This window comes from Aotus nancymaae, unplaced genomic scaffold (genome assembly GCF_030222135.1).
Source record: "Aotus nancymaae isolate 86718 unplaced genomic scaffold, 86718_ANA_hifiasm-v0.15.2.pri h1tg000021l, whole genome shotgun sequence".
Taxonomy (NCBI): domain Eukaryota; kingdom Metazoa; phylum Chordata; class Mammalia; order Primates; family Aotidae; genus Aotus; species Aotus nancymaae.
The window spans coordinates 21,436,301-21,451,599 of NW_026988433.1; the positions used below are offsets into that span (position 1 = coordinate 21,436,301).

General features: G+C 45.3%; 1 protein-coding gene across 3 annotated transcripts in view; it reads right to left on the reverse strand.

The window, feature by feature from the left end:
- The window catches only part of ACAD10 (acyl-CoA dehydrogenase family member 10), a 70,928-nt gene that overhangs the window by 20,674 nt on the left and 34,955 nt on the right, over positions 1-15,299 (reverse strand). For all 3 annotated transcript variants that reach the window (XR_010343823.1, XM_012469049.2, XM_064379826.1), the window contains exons 9-12: positions 12,358-12,539; positions 10,560-10,710; positions 4,947-5,092; positions 1,540-1,713 (exon numbers count right to left, since the gene is read on the reverse strand). Coding sequence is in view for 2 of the 3 variants with exons in the window: in XM_012469049.2 (XP_012324472.1) it covers positions 1,540-1,713; positions 4,947-5,092; positions 10,560-10,710; positions 12,358-12,539 (653 nt within the window). In the remaining variant the exon portion in view is untranslated. The remainder of the gene's footprint in view (positions 1-1,539; positions 1,714-4,946; positions 5,093-10,559; positions 10,711-12,357; positions 12,540-15,299) is intronic.

Genomic DNA, 15,299 nt, shown 5'->3' on the forward strand with positions numbered 1-15,299 from the left:
CTTGAGCCTGTGAGGTAGAGGTTGCAGTGAGCTGAGATTGCACCACTGCACTCAGGCCTAGGCAACAAAGTGAGACTCTGTCTCAAAAAAAAAAAAGGAAACACAAAACAAGAAATTTGCCTGATATAGTTGTTAAATATGGAAATGGGCACATACATATTCCATAGAAATTCTTAAGCATACAAAATTAAAAATCAAAGTTCTGAAAAACACTTAAGATAATCACATTTGTGTAAAAGTAGGAGGAGAGAGAGAAGATATATAAACAGAAAAATTGGAGGGCCCAGGAAACTCTTAACAAGTAACATTTATCTTTGAGGAATGGTGTTGAAAAGGATGAAACAAAATTTTATATAATTCTATATGACTGAATTTTGATCATATGCACGTATGCTTTAACTTGAAAAAAGTCTTTGTGCATTACTTTAATAATTTAAAAAAAAAAAAAAAGGGGCTGGGCACGGTGGCTCACGCCTGTAAACCCAGCACTTTGGGAGGCCAAGGCGGGTGGATCACGAGGTCAAGAGATCGAGACCATCCTGGCTAACATGGTGAAACCCCGTCTCTACTAAAAATATAAAAAATTAGCTGGGCATGGTGGCGCGTGCCTGTAATCCCAGCTACTCAGGAGGCTGAGGCAGGAGAATTGCCTGAACCCAGAAGGCGGAGGTTGCGGTGAGCCGAGATCGCGCCATTGCACTCCAGCCTGGGTAACAAGAGTGAAACTCCGTCTCAAAAAAAAAAAAAAAAAAAAGTTTGGGCCAGGTGCAGTGGCTCATGCCTGTAATCCCAGCACTTTAGGAGGCCAAGGCAGGCGGATCACGAGGTCAAGAGATCAAGACCATCCTGGCCAACATGGTGAAACCCTGTCTCTACTAAAAATATAAAAATTAGCTGGGCATGGTGGTGCACACCTGTAGTCTCAGCTACTCGGGAGGCTGAGGCAGGAGAATTGCTTGAACCCAGGGGGTGGAGGTTGCAGGGAGCCAAGGTCGCAACTGCACTCCCAACGTGGTGACAGTGAGATTTTGTCTCAAAAAAAAGCAAGTTTAAATATTGTAAAGAGACTGGGCATGGTGGCTCACATCTGTAATCCCAGTGCTTTAGGAGGCCGAGGAGGACGGATCACTTGAGGCCCGGAGTTCAAGACCAGCATGGCCAACATGGTGAAACCTCATCTCCACTAATAATACAAAAAAAACCTAGCCAGGTATAATAGTGTAGGCCTGTAGTCCCAGCTTCTTGGGACACTGAGGCAGAATTGCTTGAACCTAGGAGGTAGAGATTGCAGTGAGCCAATGCACTACTGCACTCCATCCTGAGCGACAGAATATGACCCTGTCTCAAAAACAAGTAATAAATAACTAAATATTGTAAAGAAAATATGTGACAAATGGTTGAATTAACTGAATCTCAGAGAATCCTGGCCCAACAGGTCTCTCCAAAGCCTCTGTGGCCCCCGAGAGGGCTTCCAGGTAGACGCACGGTCCTCGCTGTGACTCACCCCCCAGCAGCTCTTTAGGGTGGCTATCCCATTACCTGTGAGTGACCGCTTGTAGACTCCCTGTAGAATTGCGGCCACGCGGAAAAAGGAGAAAGCCATATAGAAGTTCCAGTTCTCTGTGGGAGGGAGTCCCATTTGGAGGCAGTACATCCTGAAATACTCCTCTGCAGTAGGGATTCCCAGCTGTGTCAAGTCACAGTCATTAAAACCTGGGAGAAAGATAGAGCCATTCATGGGCAGTCAGTGATACGACAATCCCCTGAGGCTGGCAAGTATTTAAATTCTGAAAATCGCTATGTCCGTTGGAAATTAGTTTCACGACTAGTTCCATGGGTTAGGTTATTCCTGCATTGGCTCTTCCTCCCTTAGATGGCTGGGGATCCAGGCATGAAGCCCTTATTCACAAATTGGCTCTTACAAGTTTCAGACTCAATTGGCAGTAAAAGAAGGAATGGGAACTTCCAGTTTTATCTGGACCACAGTTAAGGGTGGATGCATGTTATCTTCAACCAGTCATTTGATCAAAAATGACATAGAAAGAGCAATCTCAGGCTGGGCGCAGTGGCTCACACTTGTAATACCAGCATTTTGGGAAGCCGAGGTAGAAGGATGACCTGAGGTCAGGAGTTTAAGACCAACCTGACCAATATGATGAAACCCTGTCTCTACTAAAAATACAAAAATCGGCTGGGCATGGTGGCTCAGACCTGTAATCTTAGCACTGTGGAAGGCTGAGGCGGGTGGATCACGAGGTTAGGAGTTCAAAACCAGCCTGACCAACGTGGTGAAACCCCGTCTCTACCAAAAATACAAAAAAAAAAAAAAAATTGCCAGGTATAGTGGCACATGCCTGTAATCCCAGCTACTCAAGAGGCTGAGGCAGGAGAACTGCTTGAATCCAGGAGGCAGAGGTTGCAGTGAGCCGAGATCACACCACTGCATACCAGCCTGGGTGACAGAGTGAGACTCCATCTCAAAAAAAAAAAATTAGCCAGGCCTGGTAGCATGCACCTGTAATCCCAGCTACTTGGGAGGCTGAGACAGGAGAATCGCATGAACCTGGGAGGCAAAGGTTGCAGTGAGCTGAGATTACGCCACTGCACTCCAGCCTGGGTGACAGAGTGAGATACTTTATCTCAAAAACAACTTCCTTGCTTGCTGGTAGGACAAGATGTCATTTAAAAAAAAAAAAAGAAAGAAAGAAAGCCATCTCGGCTAGGTGCAGTTGCTCATGCCTGTAATCTCAGCACTTTGGAAGGCCGAGGCAGGATGACCGTTTAAGCCCAGGAGTTCAAGACCAGCCTGGGCAACACAGTGACTATTCTTTTTAACCTCTATTTTTTTGTGGTTGTTTAGTTTTTTTTGAGATGGAGTTTCACTCTGTCACCCAGGCTAGGTGCAATGGTGAGGTCCTGGCTCACTGCAACCTCCACCTCTTGGGTTCAAGCGATTCTCCCACCTCAGCCTTCTGAGTAGCTGGGATTACAGGCATGTGCCACCACACCTAGCTAATTTTTGTATTTTTAGTAGAGATGGGGTTTTACTATGTTAGCCAGACTGGTCTCAAACTCCTGACCTCATGATCCGCCCTTCCTGACCTCCCAAAGTGTGGGGATTACGGGTATGAGCCACCATGCCTGGCCTTAAAAAATATTTAAAGTATAAAAAATAATTTTGGCCAGGTGTGATGGCTCATGCCTGTAATCTCAGCACTTTGGCAGGCTGAGTTAAGTGGATTATTTGAGGTCGGAGTTCAAGACCAGCCTTGCCAACATGGTGTAACACCATCTCTATGCAAAATACAAAAAGAATTAGCTGGGCATGATGGTACATGCCTGTAATCCCAGCTACTCAGGAGGCTGAGGTGGAAGGATCACTTGAACCCAGAAGGCAGAGGCTGCAGTGAGCTGAGACCACACCACTGCACTCCAGCCTGGGTGACAGAGCGAGGCTCCATCTCAAAAATAAATGAACAAATCAACAAATAAAGATAAAAATAAAAAAAAACTCACTAAATTATGAAAATAATTATATCAAATCAAACAATTTCACTTATTTGCTCCATTTGTGACATTTTCATGATTTAGAAGCATGTAATATATTCCATTCCTAGAAATTAATCTTAGGATTATACCTTATATATAGGCAAAGATATTACTACAAAGATGTTCACTGCCTTTTTTCATGGGTGGGGGGTGGTAATATTTAAAAATTGGAAACAAAAAAAAAATTGGAAACAAATTAAATATCTAAATAGGAATTAAACCAAATGTCTTCCCTTAATTCTATACAATTCTATGCTCTCATTAAAAATTATGCTGTCTCCAGGCATGGTGGCTCACACCTGTAATCCCAGCACTTTGGGAGGCCGAGGCGGGCAGATCACAAGGTCAAGAGATCGAGACTATCCTGACCAACATGGTGAAACCCCGTCTCTACTAAAAAATACAAAAATTAGCTGGGCGTGGCAGCACGTGCCTATAGTCCCAGCTACTCGGGAGGCTGAGGCAGGAGAATTGGCTGAACCCAGGAGGCAGAGATTACAGTGAGCCGAGATTGCGCCACTGTACTCCAGTCCAGTGCCTGGCAAGAGTGAGAATCTGTCTCAAAAAAAAAAAAAAAAGATGTAGAAGAAATACTTAATGTCATGAGAACATGTCCACAGTATACAATGAAGTGAAAAAAAGCATGTCATTAGATCATGTCCCATTTTTGTATTAGGAAATGTACATATACACACAAAAGATGACGGGGACGAATACTGAAATGTCAGCAAATGGTTATCTCTGGGACTACTAATGATGTTAACTGTTTTGTTGTTGTTGCTATCTGTTGGCTCTAGTATTTTTTATAATAAATGTGTTTTTAATTTAAAACCGTAAATAGGGGCCGGGCTCAGTGGCTCACGCCTGTAATCCCAGCACTTTGGGAGGCCGAGGATGGTGGATCACGAGGTCAAGAGATCAAGACCATCCTGGTCAACATGGTGAAACCCCGTCTCTACTAAAAATACAAAAAATTAGCTGGGCATGGTGGCGCGTGCCTGTAATCCCAGCTACTCAGGAGGCTGAGGCAGAATTGCCTGAACCCAGGAGGCGGAGGTTGCGGTGAGCCGAGATCGCGCCATTGCACTCCAGCCTGGGTAACGAGCGAAACTCCATCTTAAAAACAAACAAACAAACAAACAAAAAACCGTAAATAGAAGTTAGCTATGTAAAAGCATAAGAGGTGCCTATCCAGGTATCCTTTTCACTTAACACACATCCTATATCCACTTCCCCGAATATGTGATAGGAGCGCATTCCAATTATGTTTCCCACCAGAACCACCAGGATCTCACTTTCACTCCCCGGCCCAATCGCAGACTACATCAACCAAGTTTGCTCTCAAATGCTTTCAGAACTGGCTTGCTCCCTCACTATTGTCCAGCAGCAGTTCCTACCTCTCAGCACAGGAAAACTGGATGGGAGGTAGTGAGCCAGGCAGCTGTAGGCCACATCCGCAAGGGGGTCGCCCAAGGTAGAAAGTTCCCAGTCAAGGACAGCAAGCACCTCCGGCTTTTCTGAATGAAACAGCAGGTTGTCGAGCCTGAAAAGCCCCAGGAGGAATGGAGACAGCACTAAGAAAACTGAGGGGTAGGGTGGATTCTGTGTGCTTTGTTTGTCCGTTCAAGCTCTCTCCCTACCCTCCCATCTCCTCTGTGCCCGGGGAGAGGGGGGCCTGAGCTCCAGGGGCTGTGTCCTCCAAGGGCTCCCTTGCTCTCTGGCTTCCAGCTGGACTCAGCCAATCAGAAGCAGGAGATGGGAAGGAGCCTGGATACTTCCCCAGGTCCTTCTCTGCAGCCCTCCCCACAGAGCTACCCTCTCTGGGTTCAGGGAATTACTCCCTCCCTGTGATGGTTTTAAAACAGATCTGTAACCCTTGGACATTCCTTCTACAAAAGGTAGAGTCTAATGCTTGGCCCAGTGAAGCATCTCGCTTCTAACAGATACAAGGCAGGTGGAAGTGATGCTGAGGGACTTCTGAGACTAGACTAGGTCAGAAAACATGATAGTTTCTACCCAGCCCACTGTCTCTTGAAACAAACTATTCTGGAGCCCTGAGCCCCCAGGTAAGAAGCGCAGGGCTGAGTGCAGTGGCTCATGCCTATAATCCCCACATTTTGGGAGGACAAGGTGGGACAACTGCTTAAACTCAGGAGTTCAAGACCACCCTGGGCAACACAGCAAGATCCTATCTCTACAAAAAAATTTTTTTAATTAGCTGAGCACGGTAGTGCACGCTTGTAGTTCCAGCTACTCGGGAGGCTAAGGTGGGATATCATTGAGCCCACGAGTTGGAGGCTGCAGTCAGCTATGTTCCAGCCTCTGAATAGCCACTGCACTCCAACCTGGGAGACAGTGAGAGATCCTGTCTCAAAAAAAAACGTCCAGTTACCCAGAAGCTGCCGTACTGGAGAGACCACGTGGGAACCATAAAGAGACAGAAAGAAAGGCCCGAGGAGGCCAGCTGTTCATGTCTTCTCTGCTCAGGGCCGGCATGCCAGCAAGTCTTCAGAGGATTCAGCCCCAGCCCGACAGCTGCCCCACTTTGAAATAAGCTGTCTTGCCCCTGGACTGCAATGATTCATGAGCAAAATGACTGCTCTCATTGTTGATAGCCACTAAGTTCTGACAGAGTTTGTTGTAGAGTAACAATAACCACAGCACATGCTCATCCCATCAGACCCAGTGCTGGGGCTGACTCCTCACTGTTACTGGCCCTGGGACTCCACGCTGTTCTTCAGCAGTTCCCCTAAACCACATTACAACCTTGTACTGAAATCTCCCCAAAGAGCCTCTTTCATGCCTTCTGTTTCCTGGCAGGGCTGTCTGTAAAGCATGCTGTATTTAAAAGAAAAAGTAAGTATCAAGCATGCAGAAAAATACAGAGCATGACATAATGACAGAACTCACGTGTCCATCTTTCAGATTTAACAGATGTTATATCTGCTTTTTTGTTATATTTGCTTCAGATTTTTTAAAAAAATAACAGATTTACTGCTTTCCTGAAGTTGGTATGTCTCAGTCTCAGACATTTCTATATTTCTCTTATCTATACCTGAACCTATATACCACATATAGAGTTCTTTCAATTATTTTTAAATTTTCAAAAATGATATATTACCCTTTAGAAACTTACTTTTTTCTACTTAGCATTATCTTTTTGAGATTTATTACTATGTATAGCAAATTGGTTTATTTTTCCCACTAAATAGAATTCCAATGTATGACCAAACCACACTTCTTTGCCTGAGTCTCTTGGTGCACAGCTGCAGCAGATGCTTCTTTTTTTCTTTTCTTTTTTTTTTTTTCTGAGACCACACAGCCAGATAGTGGCAGATCTATGATCAGAGTCTAGGTTTCCTGACTCTTAGTCCAGTGCTCTTTCTTATTCAGGTTGGTTTAAAACAGTGGTTCTCCCAGGCTTGTTCTTGAACCAGCAGCATCAGCATCACCTGCAATGTTTCTACGAATAGAGATTCAGTGGGGTAGGCGCAGCTGCCCTCTACGTGACTCGGATGCACACTAAGCCTTGAGAAACACTGGTTTAGAATACAAGCTATCAGGATCTCAGTGACCCAGGAGACGTAAAACAATAGAAAATGGATCCAGAACAATAGACCCTGTTTGAGAAGGTTACGTTAGTCAGGTAATCTTCATAGATTCAAAAGGGCGTATTTAAAATTTTTAGGCAATTCTAAGATCTTGGTTTTACCCATTGAAATAAGAATATACAGCACAAAACAAAAAGTAAGCTGATTCCAGTTGTCATCTGGAATGATAACTCCCGTTAGGTAATAGTCGAGTAGAAAAAGTGAATTATCTTTTTCATGAACGTGCTTTCTAACAGCAAGTTATAAAAAGCCCATATGTGTGAAAATGTGTATGTGTGTATGAGTGTGTGTGTGTGAAGTTATAATTTTGGGAGTGACAAATGTAGTAACCAAAGACATAGTTTAGTCAGACTGAATAGTTCACAGTCTGCTGAGGACTAGAAAAAGATAGAATTCAAATAGCTGTGAATTGCTTTTCCTGGTTTCCCAACTAACAGCTGGAATATGAAGTCACGTGAGCCAGGAAGATGGGGGTCATTTCCTTATATTCTTTTATTCTTTACATCTCATGGAATTTTCTTTCTTTTTTTTTTTTTTTAGAAAGGAAAAAAGAATGAAGGAGAGGAAGAAAAAGGAAGAGAAAGAGGGAAAGAGAACGGGCATATTGCTCTATTGCCCAGGCTAGAATGCAGTCTAAAAATGGGAATCAAAAACCTCTTTTATGCCAAGAATCGTGCTCAACAATGGAGACAGGAAGGAATAAGGGAAGAAAATAACAAACAAGCAGCCAACCAATATTTCATTTAAACCTATGAAATGCCATGCAATTACTGAGAAGTGACCCACTTCCAATTATGTAGTCACTTCCAGAATAAGTGAGATATGGTACTGATAAGAACGTATGCCTTGTGTATCTGAAGTGGAGAGTTCTATAAATGTTCATCAAGTTCGCTTATTCCGGGCCTAAGTTCAAGTCCTGGATATCCCTGTTAATTTTCCGTCTCGCTAATCTGTCCAATATTGACAATGTGATGTTACAGTCTCCCACTATTATTGTGTGGGAGTCTAAGTCTCTTTATAAGTCATTAAGAACCTGTCTTATGTATCTGGGTGGTCCTGTATTGGGTGCGCATATATTCAGGGTCGTTAGCTCTTCTTGTTGCAGTAATCCTTTTACTATTATGTAATGCCCTTCCTTGCCAAGCTGGTCTCGAACTCCTGGCCTCATGATCCACCTGCCTTGGCCTCCCAAAGTGCTGGGATTACAGGCATGAGCCACCACGTCTGGCCAGCAGATGCTTCTTTACAAGAAATGATGGGTTGTACCATATTCCCATCTCCCACGTTACTGCCCAATACTCTTTTTCTTTTTATTTTTTGAGACAGAGTCTTGCTCTGTCACCTAGGCTGGAGTGGCCCCGTCTTGGCTCACTGCAACTTCCACCTCCCAGGTTCAAGCGAGTCTCCTGCCTCAGCCTCCCAAGTAGCAGGGATTACAGGTATGCCACCACGCTCGGCTAATTTTTTGTATTTTTAGTAGATATGGCCACGTTGGCCAGGCTGGTCATATATTCAGGGTCGTTAGCTCTTCTTGTTGCAGTAATCCTTTTACTATTATGTAATGCCCTTCCTTGCCAAGCTGGTCTCAAATTCCTGACCTCAAGTGATCCACCTGCTTTGGCCTCCCAAAGTGCTGGGATTACAGGCATGAGTCACCATGCCTGGCCACTGCCTATTACTTTTGAAAGTTGCAGCACTTTACAATCCCACCACTACAGATTTACTCCATTAGCAGCACACTCTCTAAAATCAGAGGATCCCTTTCCTGGAGGCAATATCCTAAATTATCATCATACTTCACTATAGCTAGGGGAGGGGGTGCTCAGACCACACTGGACGTCTCCTGCCTGCTGTATCCTTGATCACATTCATGGATCATTGAGGTGCCAAGAGAAGCAAAGACAAGGTCCATGGAGTAGCTGTTGTGGGCTGGTGACACAAAGGCCACCTGAGGTCTTCCCCACCAAAGAGAATGTATGGTAACAGCTGGCAAGGGAAGTGTTGTCAGGCAATACTCTAGAGTCCCAAGTGGAGAAAGATGATGGAGGAGGGGATCAAATGCAGCCCAGCTGCATGCCAAGTTCCATGCAGTATGGGGGAAGCACTTGGCCCAGTCAGTCAGAGACTGATGCAGGAGCAGGTGCCTCAAGCTCCCGTGATGACCACACGAGAGAGAAAGACTAGCAGTCCACTCTCAGACCCAGGAGGATCCCCAAAGGCAGCTAACAGAAGAAGCCAGGAGGGAGTGACACTGGTCAAGCCAGTGAAGAGAGGCCAGTCAAATCTGGACAGCAAAGAAATGTCTTTAAGGCCAGGCACGGTGGCTCATGCCTGTAATCCCAGCACTTTGGGAGGCTGAGGCGGACAGGTCACTTGAGGGAAGGAGTTTGAGATCAGCCTGATCAACATGGTGAAACCCCGTCTCTACTAAAAATACAAAAATTAGCCGTGCATGGTGGTGCACACCTGTAATCCCAGATGCTCGGGAGGCTAAGGCAGGAGAATCACTTGAACCCGGGAGGCATTGAGCTGAGATCGTGCCACTGCACTCCACCTGGGTGACTGAGTGAGACTCTGTCTCAAAAAAAAAAAAGGAATATCTTCAAAATTAGCCTTCATTCTCTAGCCTTGTTTTATAAAAGGCCTGAGTCCCTAGAGGGGCAAGAAGACAACCAAATAGGTCAGACAGCCAAAGAAGGCATGCTTGCAGCAAAAGCAGGCCTCCAGGTGCTGCGAAGCAGAAAACACTATAAACGCTACCCTATAAAAGTACCTAATGGGCAGTTTTCATAGCAAGAGATGGTAAGAAAGCTAGACACTGCCGCCGGATGCCAGGCACACTGAAGTTCCCATTTTAATGGCACTACAGACTCATCACATATCCCCAGAGACCTTGTCACTCTCTTTCATTCCTTTCACTACACCCAGTGAGAATGTCCATCCCAAGGCCTCTTGGGAGGTGAGTAGCACCCTCGCTCTGCCTTACTTTCAGATGAGATCAGGCATGTTCAGGGTGGTATGGCTGTAGACTCTGCCTTATTTTCAAACAGTGGTTCTCAACAAAAGAATGCTGCCCTCCCTGGGAACACTGAACCAGGTCTGCAGAGATTTTTGGTTGTCACACTCTGCGGGAGGAGCGATACTGGCATCTAGTGGGTGGAGGCCAGGGATGATGCCTGACATCCTAAAATGCACAAGTAGCTCCCACCATAAAAACTTACCCAATTCAACAGGTCGCAGTGCCAGGGCCGAGTAACCCTGCCTGAAAAAACCATACACAGAGAGGTGCTTTGTAATGGGAATAATTCCCAATTGTAAATTGGACTAAGACCAATTGCTCGACTCCCCCTTGGAGCACCCCTGCTGTCATTTTTCAGCTCTCCCTGAAAACACATCTACCTGAAATCCCCGTGCACCACCGTCGTCCTCTGCTGACGGGGAAAATGGAGGGGAAGCCATTCGATCAGCCTCTCCATAGCTGAGATGGTGCTGGTTTCAGAAGCTCGATACTGCTTAACCCAGGTTTGCACCTGGCGTGGAATATAGTCCCCTAGGGGAAAGAGGATTAGAACATGGTGTGTGATTTCAGCAGCCTCTGAAAAATAGCAGAAGAAAAAAACTGCAGTAAAAGCCTTTGTCATGCTCTGCAGCAGGTGGTGTCATGTCTTTGAACACGTTCCTTTGCCTAGAGAAGTTCCCACATGATGCTCCTGCTGCCTCCAGGTGGAACTCACTCGCTACTTGGCTGGACTAGCATGGTCTGGGCGCTGTTCCTAGCTGCATGGTCTCCAAGCATGATCTCTGGTCCTCTTAAAGATCTTGTGGCCGGGCACGGTGGCTCATGCCTGTAATCCCAGCACTTCGGGAGGCTGAGGTGAGCAGATCACGAGGTCAGCCTGTCCAACATGGTAAAAACCTGTCTCTACTAAAAAGTACAAAAATTAGCTGGGCGTGGTGGTGGGCACCTGTGATCCCAGCTACTTGGGAGGCTGAGGCAGGAGAATTGCCTGAAACCAGGAGATGGAGGTTGAAGTGAGCCAAGATTGTGCCACTGCACTTCAGCATGGGCAATAAGACCAAAACTCCATCTCAAAAAAAAAAAAAAGATCTTGTGAGCTCCGTAATAGCCTTTCATAAATCACTTGTTGGCTAAACAACAGTGGTTAACTGAGCACATGAACTCTGGAGCCAGACTGCCAGGTGCTGAAACCCAACTCTGCTGTTCTCTAGCTGTGTGATCTCAGGCAGGTTACTTAACATCTCTGTGCTTTAGTTTCCTCATCTTGAGATGGTCCTCACAGAGCTGTTGGGAGAATAAAATATGTAAAGCTCTTAGAACTGTTTTTGGCATGTGGTAAGAACTACATGAGGGCTTGCTGCAGTGGCTCACGCCTGTAATCCCAACACTTTGGGAGGCCAAATCACTTGAGCCCAGGAGTTCAGGGACAGCCTAGGCAACACGGCGAAACCCTGTCTCTACTAAAAATACAAAAATTAGCCGGGCATGGTGGTGCATACCTGGAGTCCTAGCTACTCGAGAGGCAGAGGTAGGAGGATCACATGAGCCCAAGAGGTAGAGGCTGCAGTGAGCCAAGAGCACACCACTACACTCCAGTGTGGGGGACGGAGAGAGACCCTCTCTCAAAAAACAAACAAAAAAACTATCCCTGTTGAAGCTGGACATGGTGGGACATGCCCAGAGTCCCAACTACTTGGGAGGCTGAGACAGGAGGATGCCTTGAGCCTAGAAGTTTGAGACCAGTCTGGCTACATAGTGAGACCCCCTCTCAAAAAATATATATATTCCTGTTAAAAAGAATATTTAGGGGAAAGGGTAAAAAACGAAGAAAAATATGCCTTAAATACCTTTGGTCAGTATCAGAAAAAAATATATAAATGGTCTAATGAGATAAAAGTTGCAGGGAATTGAATAGGAGAGTAAGGGAAAAAAAGAAAAAAATAAGAAAAAATGAAAAAAAAAGTTGCAAGGAAGAGAGATTGTGTGGTTCATAAAGGGATTTATCGAAGGCCCAAATGCCTAAGTAAGCAACACCTCCATTAAAACTAAACTGGATTTCCAAGGAAGAAGCTAAGTCTGCCTTACTCTTGATTTGTTAATACCCAAAACAATTCCGATCCCAAAGCATAAGCACTAGTGATGAAACAACCAGCATGAGAGACGCAGCCTCCTGCTCACCTTGCTTCCCATAGTCTTCAAGCCCCACAGCCTGGGGATCCACACTGTGAATTTTGCACAGGACTGTGTTCATGGCAGTGTAAATGGCTCGCCTCTGGCTGGGCTCCAAGCCTGGCAGGGAGGGGTCTTTGTAGATGAGGCCTGGGCAGTACTCCATCACATAGAAGGGGGTGCCAACGACACTGGGAGGAACACAGAAGGGGGTTTCAGGGATCAGATTCGTAATGTGGCAGGCTGTTAGTCATGACCCTATTCTTCATCACTGTACCTGGGTGTATGGGTTGAGAGCTAGTGAAGAGTTCAGACCCAGAGCACTGGACACTTCCATTTTCCTTTCATATAAGCACAGTGCATTAGAAGTACCCTCTCTTGCAACTGATTGATACACACACACATACATGCACACATATACCCACATACATGCACATACACATGTGCATGCACACACATGCACACCTGTCTGTGCTTCCTGGACAGCATGCTTCTCTCTTCTCCCTGGTTCATTTGTGTAAGCCACTGGAATGGATTTAGGTGTGATCATGTAGTGAGCAGCAAGGCTCAGAGAGGGGTCTCTGGAGTCACATGGAACCAGGTTTTTATTTGTTATTTATTTATTTTTTTGAGACGGCGTCTTGCTCTGTCACCCAGGCTGGAGTGCAGTGATGCGATCTTGGCTCACTGCAACCTCCACCTCCTGGGTTCAAGTGATTCTCCTGCCTCAGCCTCCCGAGTAGCTAGGACTCCAGGCACATATCACCATAACTAATTTTTGTATTTTTGGTAGAGACAGGCTTTCACCATGTTGGCCAGGCTGGTCTCGAACTCCTGACCTCAGGTGATCTGCCTGCCTCAGCCTCCCAAAGTGCTGGGATTACGGACATGAGCCACTGCACCTGGCTGGAACCAGATTTAAATCCCAACTCTACCCTTACTTGAAGAGTGATCCTGAGGGACTTATTAAACCTCTCCGAGCTTTGTTGTTGAGATGGAGTCTCGCTCTGTCACCCAGGCTGGAGTGCAGTGGTGTAATCTCGGCTCACTGCAACCTCCACCTCCTGGGTTCAAGTGATTCTCCTGCCTCAGCCTCCCCAGTAACAGGGACTACAGGCGTGTGCCACCACCCTCAGATAATTTTTTGTATTTTTAGTATAGATGGTGTTTCACTGTGTAAACCAGGATGGTCTCAATCTCCTGACCTTGTGATCTGCCTGCCTTAGCCTCCCAAAATGCTGAGATTACAGGCGTGAGCCACCACGCCTGGCCATGCTGTTTTTTTTAATCTGTAAAACATAACAACTTCAAAGGGTAATTCTAAGAACTAAGGGAGCTTCCAGAGTACTTGTTACTTCAAAAAAAATGAATTAAGGGAACAAATATACAGAGTGCCTCGCATGGTGTCTGGTTCCAATGAGGGTTCAATAAGTATCCCCTCTTGTTATTGAGGTTATTTTTATCATGTTTTGGTGGTATGAATGGTGTATATACCACCTAGCAGTACTAAAGTGACCCAATGACATTTCATTAATCCATCTTTTGGTCATTAATAGCAATCAGTTTACCTATTTATTTATTTATTTGAGATGGAGTCTCACTCTGTCACCCAGACTGGAATGCAGTGGTACATTCTTTGCCCACTGCAGCCTCTGCGTGGTTCATGCCTGTAATCCCAGCACTTTGGGAGGCCGAGGTGGGCAGATCATCCGAGGCTGAGAGTTCGAGACTAGCCTGACCAACACGGAGAAACCCCATCTCTACTGAAAATACAAAATTAGCTGGACATAGTGGCACATGCCTATAATACCAGCTACTCGGGAGGCTGAGACAGGAGAATTGCTTGAACCAGGGAGGCAGAAGTTGCAGTGAGCCCAGATTGCACCATTACATTGCAGCCTGGGTGACAGAGTGAGACCCCTTTTTTTTTGAGACAGGGTCTCACTCTGTCGCCCAGGCTGGAGTGCAATGGTGTGATCACAGATCACTGCAGCCTCCACCTCACAGGCTCAGGTGATCCTCCCACCTCAACCTTCCAGGTTGAGTAGGTGGGACTACAGGTGTGCGCCTCCATATCTGACTAATTTTTTGTTTGTTTTTTAGAGATGGGGTTTTGCCATGTTGCCCTGGCTGGTCTAACTTTTTTTTAGACATGGGGTTTTCCCAGGTTGCCCTGGCTGGTCTCAAACTCCTGAGCTCAAGTGATCTGCCCACCTTGGCCTCCCTAAGTGCTGGGATTACAGGCATGAGCCACTATGCCTAGCTAATGTCTTTATTCTTGAGAGATACATGCTGTCTGAAACTTATTTCAAAAGGTTCAGCCAAAAAAAATTATATATATGTTAAAACCATACATGTATATACAAACATATATAGAAAGTAAATGTCGCAAAATGTTAACAATGTTTTCATTTTTGATCTAGATGAAGTGTAAACAGTTATTCACTATCTTATTTTTTCTTCTTTCACCTTTTCTGAAGGTTTCAAATGTTTCATAATTAAAATGTTAGGAAAGAAGAGATACTCAAAAAGCATGTTACAAAGCTGTTTAAAACAGTTTAGGGCTGGGCAAGGTGGCTCATGTCTGTAATCCCAGCACTTTGGGAGGCTGAAGTGGGTAGATCACCTGAGGTCAGGAGTTTAAGACCAGCCTGGCCAACATGATGAAACCCTGTCTCTACTAAAAACATACAAAAATTAGCCATGCAGAGTGGCTGGCGCCTGTAATCCCAACTTTTTGGGAGGCTGAGGCAGGAGAATCACTTGAACCCAGGAGGCAGAGGTTGCAATGAGTAAAGATCAGGCCACTGTACCCCAGCCTGAGTGACAGAATGAGACTCCATCTCAAAAAATAAAACAAAACAAAACAAAAAAACAGTTAGAAAAACCCTGGAAACTAGATAAATATGTATTTTTGAATGTTAAAATAGATGTTTTCTACCAATTTTCCC